This window comes from Sturnira hondurensis, unplaced genomic scaffold (genome assembly GCF_014824575.4).
Source record: "Sturnira hondurensis isolate 20B ecotype Veracruz unplaced genomic scaffold, ASM1482457v3 Scaffold0000396, whole genome shotgun sequence".
NCBI classification, from domain to species: Eukaryota; Metazoa; Chordata; class Mammalia; order Chiroptera; family Phyllostomidae; genus Sturnira; species Sturnira hondurensis.
In genome coordinates, this window is record NW_028073027.1 from 3,787,135 (window position 1) to 3,812,245 (window position 25,111).

At 39.1% G+C, this 25,111-nt stretch overlaps 1 protein-coding gene across 2 annotated transcripts in view; it reads left to right on the forward strand.

Moving 5' to 3' along the window:
* The window catches only part of CCDC50 (coiled-coil domain containing 50), a 69,640-nt gene extending 56,078 nt beyond the window's left edge, over positions 1 to 13,562 (forward strand). For both annotated transcript variants that reach the window (XM_037039864.1, XM_037039921.1), the window contains 3 exons: positions 201 to 280; positions 3,655 to 3,761; positions 7,312 to 13,562. In XM_037039864.1, coding sequence (XP_036895759.1) covers positions 201 to 280; positions 3,655 to 3,761; positions 7,312 to 7,331 — 207 coding nt within the window. In that variant the 3' untranslated portion in view covers positions 7,332 to 13,562. The remainder of the gene's footprint in view (positions 1 to 200; positions 281 to 3,654; positions 3,762 to 7,311) is intronic.
* Positions 13,563 to 25,111: the final 11,549 nt, after the last annotated feature.

Here is a 25,111-nt window from a genome sequence, read left to right on the forward strand (position 1 = left end):
CACTGATCTCACTACCCTGACAGCCTTCAGCCTACCTCTGAGACTCATTGTTTTAATCTCTGAGTGGTGTACTTAAAAAAATATTTTATGTCTTAAACTGAATGTAAGTAACCTGGAATAATTAAAGGAGAGTAGTTTGACATGATTTAGATACATTCTAAACCTAATCTGTTCCTTTGGTTTTTTTTCTTCTGTTATAGCCCAGAACATCTAAATCACCACACTCAAAGTCAAAAGACAGTGACGAACCTCACCGTTCTAAGAATGACAGGCCAGCACGGTGAGTGGGTACCCACAGAGGAGAGGGAGGAACTTGGCTTTGGGGGTGGGGGTAAAGAGAAGCTGTAACCCAAGGAGAGGGTGTTCTTTTCCGAGGACATCCAGGCACCTGCACTCTCGAGGTGGTGTCAGGTCGTTCCGGGTAGTCTCCAACTTTTGTTTCCAGTCTTAAGTTGGGTGGAAGAGGTCGAATGAGAAAGGTGGGGCATTTCACAGAAGCTGGGGTGGAGAGAGGATGTGCCTTTTGTTAGGACCGACCGGTTCTTATCTCTGTCTTCGCTGAACCAGTGCCCTCAGCCAAGAAGGGATGAGCTTAAACATGTCCTTAAGTGAAGTCTCAGGTTTAATTTTTTACTGAGGTTCGTGATCTGTGTCTGACATTTACACATGCTCAAGTTCATTTCTATGTGAGTCTCAATGTCCTAGGCAAATGCTCACTGAGTCATTACAGGCCATTCTAAACCCCACCAGATCAGATCACTGTGGCTGTGTAGGTAGGTACTGTCTGGCTTCTCTCGGGCAGTCCTGGGTCACAGGAATGGAACAGCTGCTCTTTTGACCTCCAGGTGTCAACCTTTAAGTCTCTGGGGGAAGCAACCTTTTTATTTTTCCCTTCATTGCTTTCTGTTGCTTTTCAAAAGGATATATGATTGGAATAGGAGGAAAGAATATTAAATAGAAAAAAACAAAAAATACTAAATTCAACATTTGGAAAATTCTAAATTATTAGAATATTGGATTTTTATCCTGATTTTTAATAATATATTTATTAATTCTTAAAATATGTTTTATTACACTGAAGGCATACAGTATTGCTATTCCTTATTTGCCTGTACTTAAGCCACGCTGCTTTTTTTTTAAAGTGAATGTATTTAGTGCCTTTTAAAAGCCATACTCTAGCCCTGGCTGGCGTAGCTCAGTGGATTGAGTGTAGGCCTGCAAACCAGAGGATTGTGGTTCGATTCCCAGTCAGGGCACATGCCTGGGTTGCAGGCCAGTTCCCAGCAGGAAACGCATGAGAGGCAACCATACATTGATATTTCTCTCCCTGTCTCCTTCCCTTCCCCTCTAAAGATAAATGAATGAAATCTTATAAAAAAAAAAAAGACCATACTCTATTTCTAAGTCCTTGGGCTTTCAGGAGGTAAAGACCCTTTAGAAAATTATGTCAGATTTGTGAAGTTTAGTGCAACAATAGTAGAGTTTGTCTAATTGTATAAACTTGGTTCTCATAGCGTTTAGTTAAGCACATGCCAAACAGTTTTTAAAGCAGATTTTAGTGCCACAGGGTTTAGTCTTATGTACATCCCTGCAGTATCCACGTAAAGTAACAACTGACTAATCTGTTCTAAGGAAGCGAATAGCTGTGCAGTGGATTGAATTCTGTAGAGTTATTTTGCCATCTTTGAAGTCCAAGGACTCCTCAGAACACTATAATTTTGCAGCAGATAAGGCACAGCAGTGTGGAATAGCCATTTTAAAAGATTTATTAAAGTTGAAAACAAGTTCTGGGAATGTAATAGGCACTCTTAAGACTATTTGGCATATTGCAAGAATAAATGATCAAATGATCCTATATGAAAAAATGGCTGTAAGTGAAAAGTGACCTATGACTAGTGGATCTGAAGTCTTTTTGACCTGAGAGGATCATTTGTGTTTAAACATCACTTACAGAAAGATTATACATACGGCAATACAGAAATGAGAAGCGCTGTGTAACTGTATGTTCCTAGTTTAGAGTTAAAGCCTGTTACCTTACTGCAGCCGTCTGCACAGCTCATGTCAGAATGTGTGCTTTCTGGTTAGCATCGTTGTGCTCCTTGTTCAGAGCCAATCATGGTAGAAAAGTGTAGCCACTTGTACAGACAAAGGTGGTTTCAAGGATGGAAAAGCTTGGACCTTCCTGGTCAAGATGTTTATTTACTCCAGTGTTGTTACAGTAGCAGTGGAGAGGATGCAGATTCTCAGAGTTTGTAGCATTCATGGTCAGAAGTCAGTGTCTGTGTCTGTTACAAAATTTTTCAACTCATGTAAGGACACACAGAACCGGCTGGCAATCTGAATTAATTGTACCTATTTGTATTTGGAAAAAGTTTCGACCCAAGTTCCAAATTTTAACCACAGGATTTTATACTGGTAATACTACCTGGCATTGTACTTTCTTCCATATGTGTAGTTTTGAATGAAGGTGTTGCCGCTGGTAAAAATGTGTACCTCTGTAGTTGAGTGTAGTATAGTAGTTAAGAGCACTGGTTTTGAAGTCCATTTGAGTTTGAGCCCTGGCTCTGCCACTTAACAACTATGAAATTAGGTAGATCACTTACCTCATCTTTAACTCTAAAATAGGTGTATGACATGAAGGCTTAGCTTAAAATTTAAGTGATGTGTATTTGTGTACAACCACAGGGCAGTCCTTACTGTATGTACAGGTTTACATCCCATGCTGACCTCTTCCAGACACTGAATACCCAGCAGAGGTCTCTTGCTTGGGGAGAGGGTGAGAAATTTGAAAACATTTGCCTTTATTTTTATATGACAGAGCCCATTGTATTTACTAGCATGACTTTCCAAATTGCAGAATACTTATGCCTTCCAGATTGTATACATAATTACACAAAACATCATAGGGCATGGTTATATACTGACAAGTATTAACCTCATGTGGTTCCGTGCTTTAGTGCAACAACAAAACAAAAAAGGAGAGATTTTATTTTTCATCTTCATTAAAGCCAAATGTTTGCAAAAATATTTATTACATGCTTAAAATAATAAGTTTAGAGTAGTAAAAAATCCCCAATGTTTTTTGCATTGTTTTGTTTTTGACATGAGACACTGCAGATACAGTACTGCCTTTTCCTTCTCTAAGCTCTAGTTTGCCACCTAGTGGATTAAGGGATTTTGCAGTAAATTTTATATGTTGACCAATGTCCCTTCTGTTCCTTGCTCCCCTCTCCTGTCCTCCCATTTTACCTGCCACCCTCCCTCTCTCGCCTCCTCTCCCTTTCTTTCTTAATTTTATTACTTCCTTTGTTTCTGTTTTTTGCTTTCTTAAAACCTACCAAAACCATGTACATTTCTCATTAATGTCCGTGGTCACATCACAATAATCTTTGTGTCTCTAGTCCTCAGCACAGTGCCTCACACACATGGGGTGTCCGAAAGTTTGTTTTTTGTTGAATTGTGTGCACCAAAATCAAAGAACAGTAAAATAAAATAATTTACCCAAGTTCATGCAACTGGCCAGGAGCTAAAATGAGAATTCTAACACATTCTGACTTTCTGTTCATAATGAACATTTTTACCACGCCGCCCGGTGAGCAGTGCGGTTGCTGCCACCGCTGCTTCCAGTATCTCTAAACCGAGCCCTCCCTTCAGGCCGCCCCCACCTGCCGTGCCAGATGCCGAGGACTCGGATTGCGCTTACTTTACGCACCAGCATAGTTCCGCGCGCCATTTCTCAAGACCAGAGTCCTCTCATAAAGGTAAGAAAGTAATATATGTTCAAATTTAGGATCTTTTAAAGTAATCCTCATGGTGTGGTGGAAAAATCAAATGCTGTCTTATAGGTCCTCTCAGCAGAAACATACTCTGCTCAGCAGAACATTATCATATTCTTCATTTATTAAAAAAGAAGCAGAATTTTTAACAATGCAGAAACAAAACACCTTAAATTGAATGCAAGATTTTCTATGTATTTCTATTGCTCTGCAGAGAGATTTCATTGCTTCATCAGATTCTTCATCAGATTCAGATGGTTGTTTCTACTGTTTAGATCTATTGGGATTTTTCTATTTTAGCTCTTGTTTACCATCTGCCCAAGTCTGTACTGATTACACTTAAAATACACAAATACATACACACACACAAAAACACTTATGCAAAAAAAAATGAGGCAAGGAAGATGAGGAAAGAGTATGAGATTTAAGTTGGACCAGATCTTTAAAATAAAAGAAATGGTTGTGTGTAGTTACTTTTCAAAACATATGCATTCACGAATGTGTTCCTTAAAGATAGTCATAAAATGAGATAACAAAAAAGTAGTTTCTTGTATTAATTTCCTCATCTAAAAATGGAAGTGATTTTTTAAAATCTTCACCCAGGTGCATGCTTAGTGAGGAGATGGGAGGGAGAGAGGGAGGGAAAGATCCATCGGTGGGAGAGAGTCACATCCATCGATGGGTCAGCTGCCTCTGGTTAGTGCCCCAGCTGGGGACCGAACCTGCAACCTAGGCATATTCCCTCACCGGAAATCAAAACCATGACTCTGGCTTACGGGGCTTTGCTCCCATCAACTGAGCCACACCAGTCAGGGCTAAAAATGGAGGTGATTGTAATAGTGTCTGTGTTGTCAGGATCATATGAGTAAAATATCTGAAAGCAAATATTAGGTCTTATTCATGTTTATTGTTTGTTATGGTTTCTTCAAAGATTTCTTATGTTTTCATTATGCTTTTCCAAATCTAAAGACAGCCTTCTCAAACTTCTTTTTTTTTCCTGCAGTCATTTTAAAATGCCAATAGACAGTGCCACTCCTGACTAATTAACTCAGAATTTCTAGGGGATGAGAGTTGCTGCTAGTCATTGGTATTGTTTCAAAGCTTTTCCTCCTACCGTCCCACCCCTTTCATTCTGAGAGCCATCTAGTAGTGAGAATAAGACACAAGACATTATTTAAAAGGTGGAACTTGTTGGATTTCATCAAAACAACCTCTGCACTACAATTTCCATTCTTTTGTGGCCTTTTTACCATCTTTGATTTAACTGGAAATAGCTCATGGTGTTTTTTTCTTATGCTATATGCAGGCATTATTTTTTAAGGCCTGTCTTTCTGTTCTTGACATATCTGTGGTATATAATACTAAAATAACACATGATTCTATATGTAAATATTTTATACTTAAGAGCAAAGAAAACACAAAATGCATAGACATAAAGATGAATAATTTTGCCCAAGTAATCTGAGAGAGTTTCAAGGTTTAAAATTTTTAATTTTTTTTTTAAGATTTTATTTATTTATCTTTAGAGAGGAAGGAAAGGAGGAGAGAAATATCAATGTATGGTTGCCTCTCATGAGCCCCCTGCCGGGAACTGGCCTGCAACCCAGGCATGTGCCCTGACTGGGAATCGAACCGCGATCGTGTGGTTCGCAGGCCCGCGTTCAATCCACTGAGCTACACCAGCCAGGGCTAAAATTTTTTAAATTTTTTATTTTTTAAAGTATTTTTAGACTTTTAAAATTATTGTTGACGTTCAATGTTATATCAGTTTCATGCATACAATATATTGATTAGACATTTATATAACTTATAAAGTGATCACCTTGATAAGTCTAGTACCCATCTGACACTATAGCTATCACAATATTATTAAATATATGTTCTGTGCTGTACTTTAGTTCTTATGACTTTTTTAAAAAATATTTTATTTATTTATCTTCTGAGGGGAAGGGAAGGAGAGAGGAAGGAAACATCAATGTATGGTTGCTTCTCATGCATCCCCTGCAGGGAACTGGCCCCTGCCGGAAACTGGCCTGCAACCCAAGCATGTGCCCTGACTGGGAATCGAACCACGATTGTCTGGCTCGTAGGCCCACACTCAGTCCACTGAGCTACACCAGCCAGGGCTTCTTATGGCTTTTTATAACTACCAATTTGTACATCTTAATCCCTTTACTTTTTTCACCATCCTCCCAACTCTCCTCCCATTTTCCAGTCATCAGTTTGTTCTCTGGATGTGTTAGTTTCTGTTCTGTTTTGTTTTTTAGATTCTGTGTATTAGGTGAAATATGTGGTATTTATCTTTCTCTGTCTGGCTTATTTCACTTACACTAATACCCTTTAGGTCTACTCATGTTGTCTCAAATGGCAGGATTTCTTGTTGCATTGTGTGTGTGAACCACACTTTTTAATACACTTGTCTATAGATGGACTCCTTGGTTGCTTTTGCATCTTAGCTATTGTAAATAATGCTGCCGTGTAAACATAAGCTTATGTATGTCTTTCCAAGTTGGTGTTTTTGTTGTACTTGGATAAGTACCCCAAACTGGAATTGCTGGATCTGTGGTGGTTAATTTTTAATTTTTTGAGGAAACTCGGTCCTCTGTACTGTTTTCCACAGTGGCCACACCCGTCTGTGTTGCCACCAGCAATGCCTGCGAGTTTCTCGGTTGTCTCTTCTGGACAATTATCTATTCAGGTCCTCTACCCAGTTTTTAATTGGATTGGTTTGTTTTTTTGGTGTTAAGTTGTTTGACTTTCTTACATATTTTGAATATTAACCCCTTATTGGATGTTTAACTGGTGAGTATCTTCTCTTCATTCAGTAGGTTGTCTTTTCCTTTGGGTGATGGTTTCCTTCAGTGTGTAAAAGCTCTTTTACTTTGATGTAGTCCTGTGTGTTTATTTTTGGTTTTGTTTTGTTTGCCCAAGCATATATATACATACATATATAGAGAGAGCTAAGAATGATGTCAAAGAGTTTACTGCCTGTGTTTTCTTCTAGGAGTTTTATGGTTTTGAGTCTTGCATCTAAATCTTTAATCCATTTTGAATTTATTCTCGTATTGATATATGATATAAGAAAGTGACCTAGTTTTATTCTTTTGCATGTGTCTGTCCAGTTTCCCCAGCACCATTTATTAAAGCAACCGTCTTTTCCCCATTGTATATTCTTGCCTGTGTTGTCTTAGATGAATTGACTCTATAGGTGTGGGTTTCTTTCTGGGATCTCGTGTTCTGTTGTATTGATCCATGTGTCTGTTTTTATGGCAGTACTATGATGTTTTCATTCTTACAGCCCTGTAGTGGAGTTTGATATGAGGTAGTGTGATACTTTCAACTTTGTTCTTTTTTTCTCATGATCTCTGTGGCTATTCGGGGTCTTTTGGGTTCCATATAAACTTTAGGATTATTTGTTCTAGTTCAGTGAAAAATGCCATTGGTATTTTGATAGGGATTGCATTGAATCTGTAAATTGCTTAGTTTCAAAGATTTTTCCGTTAATGATGTCTCTTCTTTTTTCCTCCCTTCCCAGGTTTCCATTACAAGCAGTAGAAACCTAGGAATCTGCCTTGAAAACGGACTCACTGTAGCAGATGTTGCTGGATGATACAGAACGCATTCCACGCTTATTTCTTCCTCCTGTGTTTGTATTCCTGGGATTTATCCTCAAGTGTTTTTCTGACCATAAATAATTTTTAATGCATTTAAAGTGATGTTTTGCTTATTTCTGATCATTTGGGCAGTACAAGAAAATCTAGCTTCTGAACATTGACCACCTCCACGCTGCATATGCCTCCTACCAAATGCCGTTTTTCTTACACACGGAGTAGGGGCCTCTAGGAACTAAGCTTCATTTAGGAATTAGAATTTAGTGAAGGTCATATGATCAAGGTAAAACATAATGTTTGGATAAAATGCAGATAAAAGAAGGCAAAAACAGTTTGGGGAGGTGCATTAGTATATGATATGGAAAGACAGAGACTTTTAGTTTTTGTGCTCTTCAGGAAAAGAAAAATATCACGACTATAAAGTATTAAAAACCATCTGGAGCAGCTGAAACACGTCACTGCGACCACCAGGGCTGTGTGAGTTTGCAGATCCCGACACGTCCTCCAGGGAATCTTGGCCTGGGCGCCCTCTCACACTTTCTTGCTATTGCTTCCTCAATAGCAAGGCTTCTGGAACCTCTAGGCATTGTCCATTTATTGGTATTTATTGGAAAAAATTATTTCTATTATATCTTAACTCAGGTCTCTGTGAAGTCAACTAAAAATGAAAACTTTCTATTTCTTCTTTTAGTTTACACTTACTCATATAGCCAAGGCAAATGGAATTGGGACGTAGTGATCTCATTAATCTCTCTGGCCATGGATTGAAGTTTTCCTCTTGCTTAAAAAACATAACAGTATTTGCTGGCAACCTCTCACAAATGTTTTACATATGTTCTAGTAATTAGACTGATTCAACTTGAAGTTGAGAAAATACTTCGTAAGTTTTTGATTCTAAATATTCATTAATGATACATGATCATGAGATCCTTAATACAAGACCTTTAAACTCTTCTTCAAGAAATCTAGTCTTTGTCTAGCTCCTAACCTTATGGAAATACTTCTTTTCCCATACTAGTAAGTAAACCCAAATGTCAGTCATGCTGTATTTACACGTACACACAAACACACACATATATGTATGTACATATGTATGTGTAATATATTCACAGCTTGACTGCCTATTATTTTCCACTGCATGGTGTTTGTTTAGGAATGAAATGTGTAGGCAACTAGAGAAAAAAGCTCTTAATCCATTTTTTCCCCATTGGGAAATGCCTTCAGTTTGCCTTACCTTCCCAGATATTTAGCGTCAGGTAGTATTCAGGAAGCTGTTTAGAGTCGTTTTGAGAGTAGATTTGGATCTTTCATTCTCAGAAGGGTCTTTGGTTTCATGAAGTTGTTGGATTATATGAATTAAGGAAAAAGGTATCTAAGAGCTAAGTTTTAGGGAAATGATAAAGAGCGAAACAAAACCCTAAGGAAGGGAGTCATTTCAGAGAAATGGGGAGAGGGAAAATAATAGGACTTTGAATGGCCGTGATGAAATGAATGAGGAAAATCGCCTTCATTTTGTCAGGGGCAAACCAGAGTGATCCCGGCCTTACATCAAACTGCAGAAGTGGTGGTTTCAATGTCCGGAGCTGAGGCCTGTTGACTCACAGGAACGCTGTGTGTTTCTTCATGTCTGCCCTGTGGTTTTGCTTCTTCTTTTTTACAAGTTTTTATGGTAGATTTAAAGAAAAAAGAAGTATTTTTATTTGATAGTTAAGGCAAATGGGTAATATCATTTGCCATATTTTTATTTTATAAATGTTTATTTTTATATTTCATGCATTGATCAGTTTTACTTTTAAAATTCTGCATTTCTCTTGCCTCTTGTGTACTTTATCCGATTGTATTTATTATTGTGAAATGCCAACTGAGTATATTTCATTCCAAAATGTCAGGCCACTTAACACTTAACCAGGATATTAGTGTTCTAACTGTCTTAGTGACCAAAGGTGACATTTCCCTTGTGACATTCAATTCAACTTCTGTACTGAAATTTGATTTTTTTAGCTTTTTAAAAGATTAGTATTCTAAGATATTTTGATTTAACTTAATTTTTTGTAGAGCAGACACTTTTTAAAAAGAGTATCAGAGTAATTCTTTCCCTGTGAATAAGGAGACAGAAATCAAAGTCGACCAGTGAAATTCTTATTCTCCTTCAAATAATGCGATTATCTTTGAGATCATAGAAGCAACTGACAAGAGTATTTTAAGAAACTGCCAAATTTCACTGCGTTCTCTGCTTTTCACTGTCATTTTTGTATAAGTGTGGAAGCATTTGTTTTGCTCCTGTTCCTAGTGCCAGAACACACACAGTTTTATTTTTAGGCCCACAATGCATTGTTTTTTAATGTTGTGATGTAAACGGATGCTTCTGGCCTTGGAAAATCTTTCTGTTTCTATACCTCTGTTCTCCGGAGGCCAGACTCTGTTAACCAGTGTGCCAAACGAGCACAACATGTTAAGGAGCCTTATACTGGACACATAACAACCCCTCCCCCAACCTTGCTTTTTGTAGGTCATTGCTGGAAGGCAGGTGAGGTAGGGTCCACTTAAACGTTCAGAGTTAAAAAGATGTCGGCTCCATGTCTGACTTGGTACCAACTGTATTGTTTTACCGAGAGCCTAGAGTTATGCACACACTTTAAAAGAACATCGAGATTTTTAGAAAGTGACTTTGAATGCCATTGAAATACTATTTCTCAAATGTCTTTACAAAAACTAGCAACAGTCTAATGAACTGCAAGAAAAAATACATGGCTTTTCATTATAGAGAAACATCTGAAGTAGAAAAGAGAGATATGGAGAGAGATGCTCCCAGGAGGAAAACCTTTCCAGAATGTCAGTGGCCACTTGGATCCGCATCATGGTGTTCCCAAGTGTGTGACCAGTGGCCTGAGGTTCCCCCGAACTCACGGAGGGGAGCCGTGAGCTGGACCCAGTCCCTCCTTTCCTTCTCCGCTGTGGCCCGCGGCCAAACTTCGGTGATGGATAAATTCATTGCTGACTTTGACTACACCTTTCCCTCCATGTTGGGACTGTTTTGGTATGAAAATAATTAACTTTTAACTGATAATTATTTTTCTTTAATACTGTCAAATATTCTCTAAATTCATCTTGTGCCAAATTGTTCTTTGAAACACCTATTACAGTATGGTGCATTCATTTTACCACAAAAGTGGTTAACATTTTAGAGCCTTGATTTTTAATGAGTGTTACCTTTGTATAAAAATCACTTTGGGGAGTACCTGGGTTATTAATTTTTTCGGTGATGACTTTCTTAAAATTTAACTGTGGTGATTGGCTGTAAAATCTTCGGCCAAATATAGGGACAAGTCACCTGAGTAATCAGCTTTCTGAAGGACTGAGAGCAGAATACAACTTGCATTCAAAGGGTTTTTTCTCTTTTGGGAAAACAGTATTTGTGTAGGGGATGTCGACGTGGGAAGGGAATACTGATTGGAAACATTTCACTGTACAGAGTATGCCATAGTCTGATAGCATTGGCTTTTTAGAGAGAATCGTAAAAAATAAAAACGTGCTTATTCAACAAAAAGGAAAACACAGATTTTTAAAGTACTTTGTTCATTACTTACTGCTCATTGTCAGAGAAGTGACTAGTTGAAAAGGTCCCATTTTTCCTCACGTCTGGTGGTGCCTGTGAGTCTTAAAGCCATAACTGCTTATCTTCCTGTTGCCAGAATCCTTTTGTCCCCTCTGCCCGTAAGAGGTGACATGGGCAGGGAGAAGCAGAGACTGTCCAAATAGTGCTGCGTGGGGCACAGAGTCATCCAGATTCCTGGGGGAAGAACCTGTTATCCTGATGGTGTTACATAAGGTCCTTAAAGGGAAGAGTCCAGGCTGTTGTTGCTCTTGCCGTTTAACTATTGTTGCAAAAGCTGAAGTTTCATTCTGGAGAAGCAGAGAAGGAAGCGGTAAACTGGGAAAATCTCACTTCTGCGAAGTCACTTTTCTGATGAGACCTGCACTTCCTGTCAGCAGTGTCTCAGGAGCAGTATTGCCTTAATTAGTGTGATTCCAACCGAGGTCAGCGTATTGTACTTCTTATATGTAAAGGACTGTCAACTCTCCATTATCCCCAAACATCCTTGCCACCAGGAAGTTTGAAACTCCTTCCACTGGGCTGTGGGTAACCGATATACCGGTAGATACATCATTCATGTCAAGTTTGCCTTGCTGTCTGCAGACAGGTGGCGTGACCAAAAATGCTGCTAGGAGGGCAGGAGGAATTCCCTGGGCAGACTCTTCAGGTGATCACTTCCTGAATAATTGAGAGTTGACTGTCTTCTTCCATTATGACTATGTAGGTGATATTTCCAAAGGTTCTGTTATGCACTGAAGTCAACTCAGTATTGTCTTGTAAGAATTTCATCTGCACTCTTAGTATGGAAGTGCACAACATGAACAACAAAAGAAAACCAAACGAAATAGAGACCTTTACTTGAAATTAGAGATTTGATGTTGTGAAGAGTCTTTCTGGTTTACTATTTCTCATGGAAAATTAACCGGGGAAACTCGCTGTGATGGGGAAGACACCAGGCTGTTCGTTGCAGGTTGTAGTTGATGCCACAAACTAACGTGACCATCTAAGTAATCATGTTGATGTGTGGAACTGTCTGGTCCTAAAAACCACTCTTTCCCTTATGTATTTGTGTGAATTGCCTGGAAACATGTTCCAAATAGATTTAATGTGCATTTGTGTATTCTCAGCAAACTAGAAAGTGTTTTTTCTCCTTTCAAGTGGCTCCTCATAGCCTAGGGGTCCAGCAGTATGCTGGTTTCAGCATTTCAGACAAGGACAGAATTAATTGTATAACTCAGTTCCCCACTATTTATTGCTGAGGTTCATGTATAAAGAACGGAATTAAAAGACAGGGTTTGAGGGTTATTTCTTTCACAAAGAGCAAGGATTAAGAACAGTTAAGACAGTTGGGAGAATTTCCTGTCACATGTTACATGCTTAGGATATGTTTTTGTTGCACTGAATTTCAGACCGTCACTGCTAAAATAGCTTCTACCTGTTAAATTTTGTGGGAGGGGTTTTAATGTTAGAATATTTTAAAAATTTCTGATTGAATCAGTCTTTGAAATTCCTGCAGGTTATAACTTCAACTCTTGCTATAAACTGAAAGCCTAGTGCCCTTTCTCAGAAATAACTATATTTTTTACCTGCCTCTTAAAGGCAACCCAGTATTTATCTCATGAGGTATTGTACATAATGAGGAGGTATAGTAGGCAGAGAGCATATAAAAATGATGATCCAAAATGAGAATCCTCTGAAATGGTGTTTTCCTTAAGAAGAATCTCTTCCCAGCACAATATTATATTTTAAAAGGTGCTGAATTAACCAAGTACAAGAGTTTGCTTGTATAAATCAAGTTGCTCAGGAAATTGGAGGTGGTGCTGCCATTTGTCTTACAATCCGGAAAAGCACTCTTTTGAGACAGATGCTACACGGTACCCAGACAGTTTCAGATTCTTTTGACATTGGCCACGTGGACATGTGTCAACAACAGGCGAGGCATCGTCCCAAGTGCCCGTCCATCTGTAGCCAAGCCCCAGAGGGAGAGGCAGCTCTGGAATAGCCACTTCGTGAAACTGAACAGCACCTTAATGGAACACAGTTGCCCGGGCACAGAAAGCAGAGGCCACCTCAAACCACATGCCTATCTACAGATTAAGTGAAACTGTGAGGGACACTTTGTGGATGCCTTAAAGGTGACTGATGTGGGGGACTGGTGGGTGTGGGTGCACCCATCTGGGTAAGCTGAAGGAGACAGTCTGTTTTAATTCACCTTCACACAACACAAGTTGTTCCCGCTCATGACCTCATTGAGGAAAACAAGAAACATGGTGCTGGTGACTTTCATGTGTCTTGGGAGGCGGAGGTGGCAATGTCAGTTGGACTCTCCAGTGCTCAAGCCTCCCTTAAATGCCCCTTACACATCTACATTAATTCATCTATGCAAGCTTGTGTTTTTATGGTTTGTTTTTTATACCTATGTTCCATTTGATTCTATAAACATCAGGATTAGCATTGATATTTTGAATAATTTTTAAACCAAAGTATTGTATAAGTTTGTGTGCTTGTTTCCCTGGCTGGTCTGAGGCAAACACCAATATTGTCCTTTTCTCTTAATAAAGTCATACATTTGTTTAAGTCCGTGCTCTCTGACTCATGTTCTCTTCACCGTCTTCAAAGACTTAGAAAGTTCTGGGACGGCTATCTGTTTTCTTTACAAAGGAGCCCTAATATGTCTTTCTTCAATTACGGTAAAAGTGTCTCTTATCCAAGTTCCATCCACTTTCTGTAAACACCCACAACATGATACTGATGTGTTCATTGATCATGGCAATTCGCGACAAGTACTCCCAAGTCTAAAGTTGGTTAGAAAAGTGGGTTTTATGGTTTTAAGTTTTGCATTAAACTCAGTCGTCTGTGTGTGGTGGTGGCCGGCAACTATGTGGACGTTCATACAATAATCCAGACGACTGAGGACCCCATGAGTGCAACGACTTCGTCTGCACTGCACACGACACTTCATGGACTTTGAAAACACACATTAATAATAACTACTGTTTCATTTTGCCTCTAGGAGGCAAAGGTCTTTATTTTATTTGGCTTGATAGGATAACCGTGATGTGGGAACTGATTCTGTAGAAATTCAGCAGGTTACTTAAAAGTAAGATACTACTTCAGTGACTATTAAAGTGATTTTTAAAGAGGTCACTCTAATAGTTTTCCCTGGACCACACCCTCGAGGCCTCTTCTCTGGCCAGTATTACAGAGAATCTAAAAGATCTTACGTATCTGTACTATATGTCACAACCAGATGCCTGAGGGACACTGGTGGTGTTGCAGGTGTTATTTAGTTAAAGAAAGTTTGTATATTTTATTCATTTCTAAAGGATCACTGGATGAAAATTGCCAGTGCAGAAAGTTGGCGCAGCTAGAAGCCAATTTTTAAAAAATGTACCTCTGACAAGAACAGATGGGTGTGGACAACAGCAGGGTGATTATGGAGGTATGTATGAAAGGCCAGTAATGGAAAAAATACAATAAAAAATAACGCTACAATAATAAGAAATGTGTAATTCATGTAAGCTCCCTTCAATCTGTAGCGGAAGGTGCCTAATATGATTGGGTGGGTGTTTGTGGGTGTCACGGTCCTAGTGTGGAGAAGTAGCACCCCAGAAAGCCCCTCCTTAAAGATAGGCAGGAGAACATTGGCCACCCCCACCCCACCATAAATTTGGAAATTCAGAGAGATCTTTAAGAGCATTTTGGATTACTACAAGTCATAGGGTAGGGGGTGAAGACAATTTCACCCCATGTCAAGGGGCAGAAGACTACTTGGCTCCTCCCCCACCCCCCATTACATATAGGTTGTGTGCTTGCTAAAGACAGCATGAAAGTCAAGGAACTAAAGACATGTATAGGAATGAGATTAGGGTCCTTGTCCTGGCTTTGCTGTGTATAAACTTGCTTCCAAACCTGGGGACCCCGCCGCTTGCCCTCTGCACCTCAGTTCCTTCACTAGAGAGGCCGGTTGCTGTGCGCGTTGGTGCTCTCCGAGCACTCCTTCAGCTCTGACACAGGGTCCTTGCTGGCCAGGCCTGCTAGGTTTTTAAGATGCTCTGGAAAAAAAGAGCCTCACGCAGTACCCAGGGCCTGTCAAGTCCCCAGAACTTCCTAGACATGTATTTGCTAGGTCTTATTTCTGATTTATGTTCCTTAAAAACACAAGATTTTTAATTTCTCTTAATTTTATTTATTTTTTGTCTTTCTTGACAAAAGTTGTACGTATACAACGTGATGTTTTGATTTACATATGCACTGAAATGATTACCACAAACTAACACCCACCTTTTATTGTTACCTTTGTGTGTGTGTGTGATAACACGAGATCTGTTCTCAGCAAATTTCAAGTTTATAACACACTGTTATAACTGTAGGCACCATGCTGTGTTGTATATTAGTGTCCAAAGCCTATTCATCTTAAAGCTGGAAGTTTGTGCCTTTTGCTGCCCTTAGGCTCCTGACTGCACTATTCTGCTACAACCAACTCCACACCCAGCACACTGCCCTTAACTTACATGTGTCCCGTTAACCAAAATCTGTCTTTATTCCCAAATTTCAAAGGGGAGCTCCTTCATGAAAAAAGTCTGTGGATGGTCTTGTGAACCCCTCTACCTCCCACTAGTAGACCTTGCTTTCATACTCCCCAAACACAGGTCTCTCACCAATTCCTATGCCTAATTCTACAGCCCTGGTTTGGGTCATGTTAATCATGACAGGTGTTAATTAAACCTGCCTCACCAGATTACTTGGCAACATTGCTTACCTTACAAACAGCTCTGTCGGAGCCTGCCTGACGGAGGAAGACTTGCCTGCTGACGTGCCACGCTGCTGCCCTCCAACCTCACACCAGACCTTGGGAGTTCTCACAACACACCTGAGGATGTGAGTGTGAGTGCATGTGAGTGTGTGAGGACATATGTCTGCAGTATGTCTTCAAACTTTGGCTTGAAAGGTGTGTGTATAAATGACAATGGACTTTTCTGACCTGGAGTGGTGAGTACCAAAGGGTGTATATCAATTTTCCCTTTTATGGATCATGCAAAATGCCTCAAGTCTTAAAATCAAGTCTTCATCTAGCCTCATCACGAATATTTTCTTCTGTATGTTTTTTCCTAAAAGTTTTGTTGTTTTAAGTTTTGCATTGAAGTCCTTGATCTACTTTGAGTTGATTTTTAACTAGAGGCTAGGCATTAGGTCCAGTTTTGGGGGGGTCGGTTTTGGTTTTGTTTTGTTGCCTGTATGTCCAGTTGCTCCAGCACCATTTTTTGAGAAGGCCGTGTTTGCTCCATTGAGTTGCTTTTGTTACCTTTGTCAAAATCAGCTGAGCATGCATTGTGTGTGTCTCTGAGTTCTCTGTTGGTTCCCATTGGCCTGTTTCTTCCTCTGCCAGTACCACCGTCTTGATGACTGCAGATAGACAGTATATCTTAGAATCGGGTAAACTTATTTCTGAACTGCATTTTTCAAAATTGTTTTAGCTATTCTATTTCTTTTGTCTTAGGATTTAAATTTTAGACTAATTTTGTACACATCTACAAGAAATATTGCTGAGATTTTGAAAGGAATTATATGAAACCTCTGTATCAATTTGAGGAAGATTGACATGTTTATTGTTGAGTCTTCCAAAAAAAGAAAAAAAAGAAAACTAATGCTATGTCTCCATTTATTTGGATCTTTCACCAGTGTTTTGTAGTTTTTTAGCATTTGCACTCAGTATGGGTTTAGTTGGGTGTACTTGTGTTTAATTTTTGTGTGGTTGTAAATGGTGTTTTGTGTTCTCGTGTCTTGCTAAGATACAAAAGTAAATGGATTGGGTACGTTTGTCTTGTACCCTGTAGCCTTTCTGAGCTCAGTCATTCTAGTTTTGTGTAGGTCAATTGGTTTTCTACATAGACAATCATGTCATCTTTAAAACAGACAGTTTTACTGCCTCCTTTCTTATTTGTATGCCTTTCATTTCCTTTCCTTATTGTACTGCCTAGAATTTCTAGCACTGTGAGCAATGAAAGAAGTGAGAGCGGATATCCTTGCCTTGATTCCAATCTTAGGGACAAGCATTTGCTTTTGACATTTTAGAATAATGTTAGCTATTTGTCTTTTTATGGTGCTTTCTATCAAGTTGAGGGATTTCTTTCACTGCTTGTTTTCTGAGAGTTTTTCTCATGAATTTGTGTTGAATTTTGTCAAATGTGTGTATTTAGCCTCTTCATAGTGTAGATTACATTGATTTTTGAGTTTGGAGCCAGGCTTGCATCCCTGGTGCAAAGCTCACTTGGTTGAGATGTGTGCTTCTTTTTTATATAGTATTGTTGAATTTCATTTTTAATGTTTTGTTAAGGATTTTGCATTTATATTTGTGAGCAATAATAATCTGTATTTTTGTACTGTCTTTCATTGAATTTTGTATTAGGGCAATGCTAAAAAATAGAGAACTTTCCTGTTTTAATGAGATTATGTAGAATTGGTGCTCTTTTTAAATAAAGGTTTTTATAAAGAATTTTGCAGTGAAATCATCTGTGCCTGGAGATTTCTTTTTGGGAGGTTTTTATTTTTTAATATATACTTTAAAAATTATTTATTTATTTATCTTTAGAGGGGAAGAGAAGGAGAGAGGAAGAGAAATATCAATGTATGGTTGCCTCTCATGTGGCCCCTGCCAGGAGCTGGCTTGCAACCCAGGCATGTGCCCTGACTGGGAATCGAACTGCAATCCTTTGGTTTGCAAGCCTGCACTCAATCCACTGAACTACACCAGCCAGGGCTTGGGAGTTTTTAAAAATTCAGTTTTTTAAAGTAGTTACAGGGCTATTCAAATTACGTTTTTCCTATTGAGTACATGTTTTTCAAGAAATTGGACCATTTCATTCAAGGTGTCAAGTTTATGTGTGTGGAAATGTTCATTATATTCCCTATCTCTTTGATATCTGCTGGGGTTGTAGTGATGCCTCCTTTTTTACACCCGATATTGGCGATTTGTACCTTCTCTATTATTTTTTGGTTTTTGCTAGTCATGTTGGAGGCCTGTCTATTTTATTGACCTCTTTAAGGAATCATCTTTCAGTTTCATTGATATTTTTCTACTTCTCTGTTTTCACTTCCATTAATTTCTGCTTTTTATTATTTCCTTCTGCTTGTTTGGGGTTTGTTTGGTCTCCTTTCTAGGTTCTTGAGGTAAGAGCATCAGTTATGATTTGAGACTGTTTTCTCTCACCCACTGTAAGCGCTGAATGACACAAGTTTCTCGGCTTTGGTAAGGTAAGTGTTACTGCTTTGACTGGCTCACGCATTGTGATGTGTGGTGTTTTCATTTTTGTTCAGAACGATGTATTTTTTAAAATCTCTCTTGAGGTTTACTCTTTGATCCATGGGTAACTTAGAAGTGTTCTGTGTAGCTTCTAAATTTTGGGAGGTTTTCCTGATACCTGCTTCTAATTGCTAGTGTGATTCTGTTGTGGCTAGAGAGCGCGTTCTGCACGGCTTCAACTGAGTCACACATCGGGGTCTGTTTTGTTTCCCTGCATGTTGTTTGTTTCGGATGTGCATTTTTTGTTGTTGGGTGGCGTGTTGGAGGAGTGTTGACTGGTGATGTTATTAAGTTCTTCTATGTACTGACCTGTCTCGTTTCATGGATTCCTGAAACAGGGGACAAAGTCTTCAACTATATAAATGTGTCTCTTTTTTCAGTTCTGCTGATTTTTGTTTTGCATATTTTGCAACCCTTTTGTTGATACATACGCATTTAGGATTACTGTGTCTTCCTGTCTACTGTGACCGTTTTATCGTTATGTTATAATGTGCTTCTCTGTCTCTTCTGATTTGCTTTGCTTTGGAATGTACATTATCTGATGCTGAGAAGGCCACTTCTGCCTACTTTTGATTAAAGTTTGCACGATGTAGCTTTTTCTGCCTTCTTAATTTCAACCTGCCTATATATTATGTTTGAAATGGCTCTTAGTAGAAAGTATAAAGTTATATATTTTAAATATACATTCTATCATACTTATTTTATAACTGGTAAAGTGTTTACAGTTAATATAATTCATTCTCTGTAGGAGCTTAAGTTGACCAGTTTATATTTTATTTTCTGCTTTTTACATCTTTGTTTTCTTGAACAAGTCTCATAACTTCATTTTGTTTTATTATGATTTTTGAGTGAGTTCTTTAGTCCATTTTCAGTGGCCGCTGCGGGTGTTGCGTTGAATGTAATAACTTAACACGGCCTGCAAGTGTCGTTTTGCCAATTTATGTAGGAGCCTGGCCTCCTCATGTCCCTCTCGCCATTTGTAATTGTCATAAGTATTTCCTGAACGTGTGCTTTGAGTCACCTCAACAGCGTTATATTTTATTGCTTCAGCCCTCAACTCTTAGGAAACTCAGTAGAAGGGACTCATGCCCATCCATATTTTTACTCTCTCAATGGTCCTTTCTTCCTTTTGATATCCCAAGATTTCTTTTTTCATCACACCTTATCTGTCCAGAAACTTTCTTTAGCTATTCTTTTAGGGTGGATCCTCTGAAGTCAAATTAATTGGTATGTGTTGATCTTGTAACCTGCAATTTCGGCTGCTTCATCTATTAGCTCTGGTAGCTATCTTGTGGTTTCTTTGGGATTTTCCGTATATATGCTCATATCATAGGAAAACAGAAGTACTTTTACTTCTTCCTTACAAATTTGGATATCTTTATTCCTTTTTTATGTCTAATTTCTCTGGCCAGAATCCCAGTAAAATGTTAACTAATAGCAATAAAAGTGGGCATCCTTGACTTGAGTAAAATGTTAGCTGTGGGTACTTCATAGGTGCCTTTTATCTTGTCATGGGAGTTGTATTTTTAGGTTTCTGAAACCTAGGTATTTTTATGAAAGGATGTTGAATTTTGTTAAATACTGTTTCCGTGTCAATTGAAATGATTCTCTGTGTGTGTTTCTTTCATTCATTAATGTAGTGTGTACATTGATTTATTTTCTCTGCAGATTGTGTTACAAAGCCCTTATTAACACTTAGTCAGACTTTCATTGAGCCTAGGGTCCACCCAGGTCAAAGCTGAAGGTCTCCTGAGGTCTTTCTGTTCTGAGTAAGCATCTTGCCCCAGGCATGTGCATGGCTTTCTGAGTGTCCCCATAAATAGGGGTGCTTTGGATCGTTCCAGTTTCACAGGGAAACTCCATAGATTTTTAATGTGAGACTCAGGCTGTCTGTTGTGCATCTCCATTGTAGTCTCTTGCCTCAGGTGTCTTCCAATAATTCACCTACTTTGCAGTGTTTTCAAGTGATGCCCACTGGTTTTCTGTCCTCATCGAGTTTTAAGGTAGGCAAAACAGAGATGATCACTTCTTCAGGCAGCTCCCTGGTCTGGCTAGAACAGATTTACACCATTATATGCAAATAAGTTCGGCTCTCTTCATTCTGGAACCAAGAACAAAGCACCACACTGGGAACACACACGGGGCCAGAGAGGGGGTGGGGCCAGGACGGGTGCAATGTCTGGACACTTCCCTGCCGTGTTTATTTTTAAGTTAACTGCGAAGGACTTAACTTTTAATTTTTTAGATATGGTCATGATATTGGGGTTGAGTTTTAAGCAAAAGCTTCCTACTTTTCAGAGATATACCCTGAAATATTTATAGATAAAATGATATAAATGTCAAGCAGTAGGAAATGAATAAGGTATAAAAATTAAAAAAAGGTTAGCCACATGTCAATAATTGGGGACAGGTAAATCATGCTTATTATAATAACTATTCTTTCAAAAAAAATTTGACTCACGTTTTAGAGTGATCATTGAATGTGACTCATGCAGGAAAGTTTTAAAAATAACAATAAAAAAATTCAAACCCAAACTATGGAAAGCCCACACTACAGTAAGTATATATGAGTCCTTCAGGCAAAGGACAATGATCTTGGATGAAAGGTCAGAAATTCAGAAAGGAATGTGTGTGTATATATGAATGTTATATATTTGTTGGTAAATATAAATAAGTATTATCTAAAAATGATAAGGTGTCTGTTAAAAAATCCATATGAAAATAAAGGAAATGTATAAAATGTTATATGTATATTATGAAAGAGTAAATGAAGTTCTGTGAAGAAGTATTTCTTAAACTTTTAAAATATGAATCATTTGGGATTCTTGTTAAATTGTAGATTTTGGCCCAAAGGTCTGGGGTGGGACTGGAGTTTTTGCGTTTTTATCAGGCTGCCACGAGGTTGTTACAGTGCTGGTCCAAGAACACACCGAGTGGCTGGGAGAAGTCCCTGCCATGCCTTGAGAGAGAGAAATACCACTTTCCACCTGACTTTGATGTGTCAAAGAGATTTGTTGTAGTAGTTATTGGACTAACAAAAAGAGTAGGAAAATAATGTAAATGAAAATACCCACACAATAGTGAGGGAAATGGAGAAGAAAATAGAATCAATCTGATAGGAACATAGATAAGGTGGAACCAAGAGAAAGCCAGGAGTTGGATGATAAATTCCAACCTAATTATTTCAGTAGTGATATTACATGTTTGTGGGCTAAATGCTCCAGTCGGATGACACAGGGTTGTCAGTGTGATAAAACCCAATGATAGTCTGCTTATAAAAGGAATACCTAAAATATATGATACAGAAATGTTGAAAGTAAAAGAATGAAAAAACATGTTCCAGGGAAACAAGGAAGCTGTGATAAAGGTCAGGGAAAGGCAAACTTTAACTGAAAACATTACTAGAGCCCTGGTTGGGCAGATCAGTTGACGGGAGCTTCATCCCGAAGCACCAAGGTTGCGGGGTCGGCCCCCAGTGAGGGCACATACAACAATTAAGCAGCGAATGTATAAATAAGTGGAACAGCAAATCGATGTTTCGGTCTCTCCATTTCTCCCTTCCTCTCAAAAATCAATCAGTACATTAAAAAAGGTTTAACACTACTGGAGAAAAAGAAACATTTTGTGAGAGTGAAAACCTTCCCAGGATGATTTTGACCAAGTGGCAAATGAACTAACAGCAAAACTGTGTAGGTTGAGCTGCCTCAGAAAGTAGCAAGTTATCCATCCACCATACTGTGCTCCAAACTCTCTAAACTCACTTTCTTCAAACATGCATGCCCTTTTATAGTTCTATGCATAGATATGGACACATCTAATATGAGGATTTCCTCAGCTGTGTGAGCTACACAGGGGGGGATGGTGACATTTAACCAAATGCAACTTTGGCTGGGACTAAATCTTACTCTCGGTGCCTGGCATGGTGCCCAACACACTGGAGCTCAGCGTGGAAGTGTCTTGTGTTGCGTAAACAAATGGGTGGACAGAAAAGAGGACTCTTAAAATCCTCTCCAAACCTGACATTCTTGGGACCCCCAGTGACTACGCAGTGTTCAAAAATGGTTTAAAAACACAATTAGGGGATACCCCTGAACACTTCATGAGACCATTTTTGGAAGCAAACTTCAAATGGGGCAGACGGTAGGTGGCTTATATAGGATAAAGAATAAAGAACAAGGAAAAGGAAACTAGAAAATACCTGATTGGCTGGGACCACCTGGTCAGACTTGTTTGGAGTGGGAATGAGGAACAAAGTGTGGAGCCTGGTGTGGAGCAGGTGTGCGGGGATTGGCTGACTGGATTTACTGCGGGCCTGGTCGAGGAGAGCATTTGCAGGGCTACAAAAGTTATCTAAGTTTCCCTTCGCTGACATGGTGCCCTGAGCAGGTGCAGCTCCATCTTGAGCCTGCAATGTTACTTCAGGAAGAGTTTTACTCAAGGTCTGATGAGTGAATTAATGAATATTAGGGAGGCTCTAACGTAAGGGTCAGAGAGAGCCACCTGGAAACAGCAGGTGTGCTTTTAACCCATCAGTTGTTTGTAGATTCTGTTTCAGAAATGATGCTTCTGATGAGTGCCACACATTTAGGTACAGAGATTTGTGAAAGAAGTTTCTTTGCATATTTAGCTAAAACAGGGAGTCGGGTAAAGCTGGCCAGCTCACAAGGGCACTGAATTTAACATGATGTGCCTGTGCCTCTGTCCCCTGACCACCCCCCCCACCCCCCCCACCCCCCCCCCCCCCGCCACCAATCACAGTGGGTCGCTGTAATTGGATCCCTGGAGTCTTTTGTAATTCCCACCATTCAGTAGTTCACCTCCAATTTCATCTGCTGTCACCCTCTCAATCTCTCTAGGGGGCCCTCAGAGAGTTCTTAAACAACGCACTGTGACTTTGACACAGGTAGCCTGCATCTAGCCTGAGGAGAGAGCCATTCTTTACTCTGACAAAGTCCTTCAGTGCAGTGACTTCCTAATCACAGACCCCTCATTCTTTTCCCACAGGCCCCTGGCCACCACTTGGCAAGCTCTCTCAGGGCCAGGGTGCCACAGATGCCCCTCATAGGCCTGATGTGGGCATATGCACTTCCTACCCCCCCTCTGGGTGGGGGAGCTGCCTGTTCTTGGTACTCAAATCATCAACAACTCTCTCCAAAATGTTAAAAGTGTGCCAATCCTTCTCCCATCTTTATTTTCCCGGTCTTCTTGTGTCCTAAATATAGGGAGGATTTCGGGAGTCATCCAGCCATTTTTAGCCACTGCTTTGATATGTATGCATGATGCTATAGGTTTAGAATATATGTAACATCTAAGGCATATTGTAAGGTGGAAATGCAGTGGAAGCGAGACATGTAATTCTGAATATTTTAGTAACCATACAAAAATAATAAAGGCCTTGGCTGGTGTGGCTCAGTGGATTGAGTGCCAGCCTGTGAACCAAAGGGTCACTGGTTTGAGTTCCAGTCAGGACACATGCCTGGGTTGCAGAACAGTCCCCAGTAGGGGATGCACAAGAGGCAACCACACATCGAAGTTTCTCTCCCTCTCTTTCTCCCTCCCTTCCTCTCTCTCTAAAAATAAATAAATAAAAAAAATATTTTCCCAGATATTTTCTATTTCTAAATTAAAATAATTTCAAAATAAAAAATATAAAGTGGTGAGATTAATTTTCATTTTATTTAACCCAATACACCAAAAATATTATCAACAAGTAATAAGTGTAATAATTAGTTATTATTATTTTAAACTTCTCTTCCCATAATAAGTTTTGAAATACGGTGTGTTCTACACTTACAGGCTTGTCCGTTGAAACTAGCTATATTTCAAGTACTCAGGAGTCACATGTGGCTAGTGACATATCTATTACCCATCAGCTCAGATGGAGACATGGACAGCTCCATTTTAACATGTTAACTAGCTATTATATAATAATGGACGTGAAATCTTATAAACTGCAAAGTGACTGATAAATACTGAATGGTGTTTTTTTTTTTTTTTTTAACCTGTAGTCTGTATTTTTGACTGTTGTACTGACATTTTGCCAGCAGAGGGAGCGCTAAGATGGCAAGACAGCGTAAACCTTCCCGTTCTCAGAGACTGGGCATCTTTTCAACTGGACTGGCTGGATGTGTTGGGAGAAATCGTACTTCTACAAAAACAATACTTTATAAAAGTATCATATGTTAGTTATTTATACAATATTCTAAAAGTACTTAGAATATTGATAAGTAGAATCGAAATCAATTTGTGAATCACTCATACTCTCCCTAAACAGTCATGATTTTTTGCTATATTCAGTTCCAGGCTATTCCTTGTATACAGGACTTAACTCTCTATAATTATAGTAATAATAAAGGGAGTATTATTCCCCTTATATTATAAGGGGAATATAATATAAGAGGAATATAAGGGTCAGAGATATTTGTGCATGCTTAAACGCTGATGGGAATGATCAATTAGAAGAACATTCACGACTATTCGAGAAATGGAACTGCTGATGGGATAAAATTCATGATAAAGTAAGGAGCTAGACACACATAGTCATTCACATTCTATGTGTATAACATAGTCCTCTATATAAAGGTTGGACCTTATAAATCACATCATAGAACAGATCATACCCAATAGGATATCAGGAGAAAAGCGTGAGCAGGTGATACAGATTTGGTGGTAGAACTGGATGGTGTTTCTCTCCTCCCTCCCCCCCTCCCTCCCTCCCACTTATGTGTGGTGAAAGGGGAATTCCTGTGCTGAAAGTGAGAGGGTAAAGTTGGAAGTTTGAGGAGTATGAAATAAGAATCAAAGTCCTATTCTACCACAGAAAAGG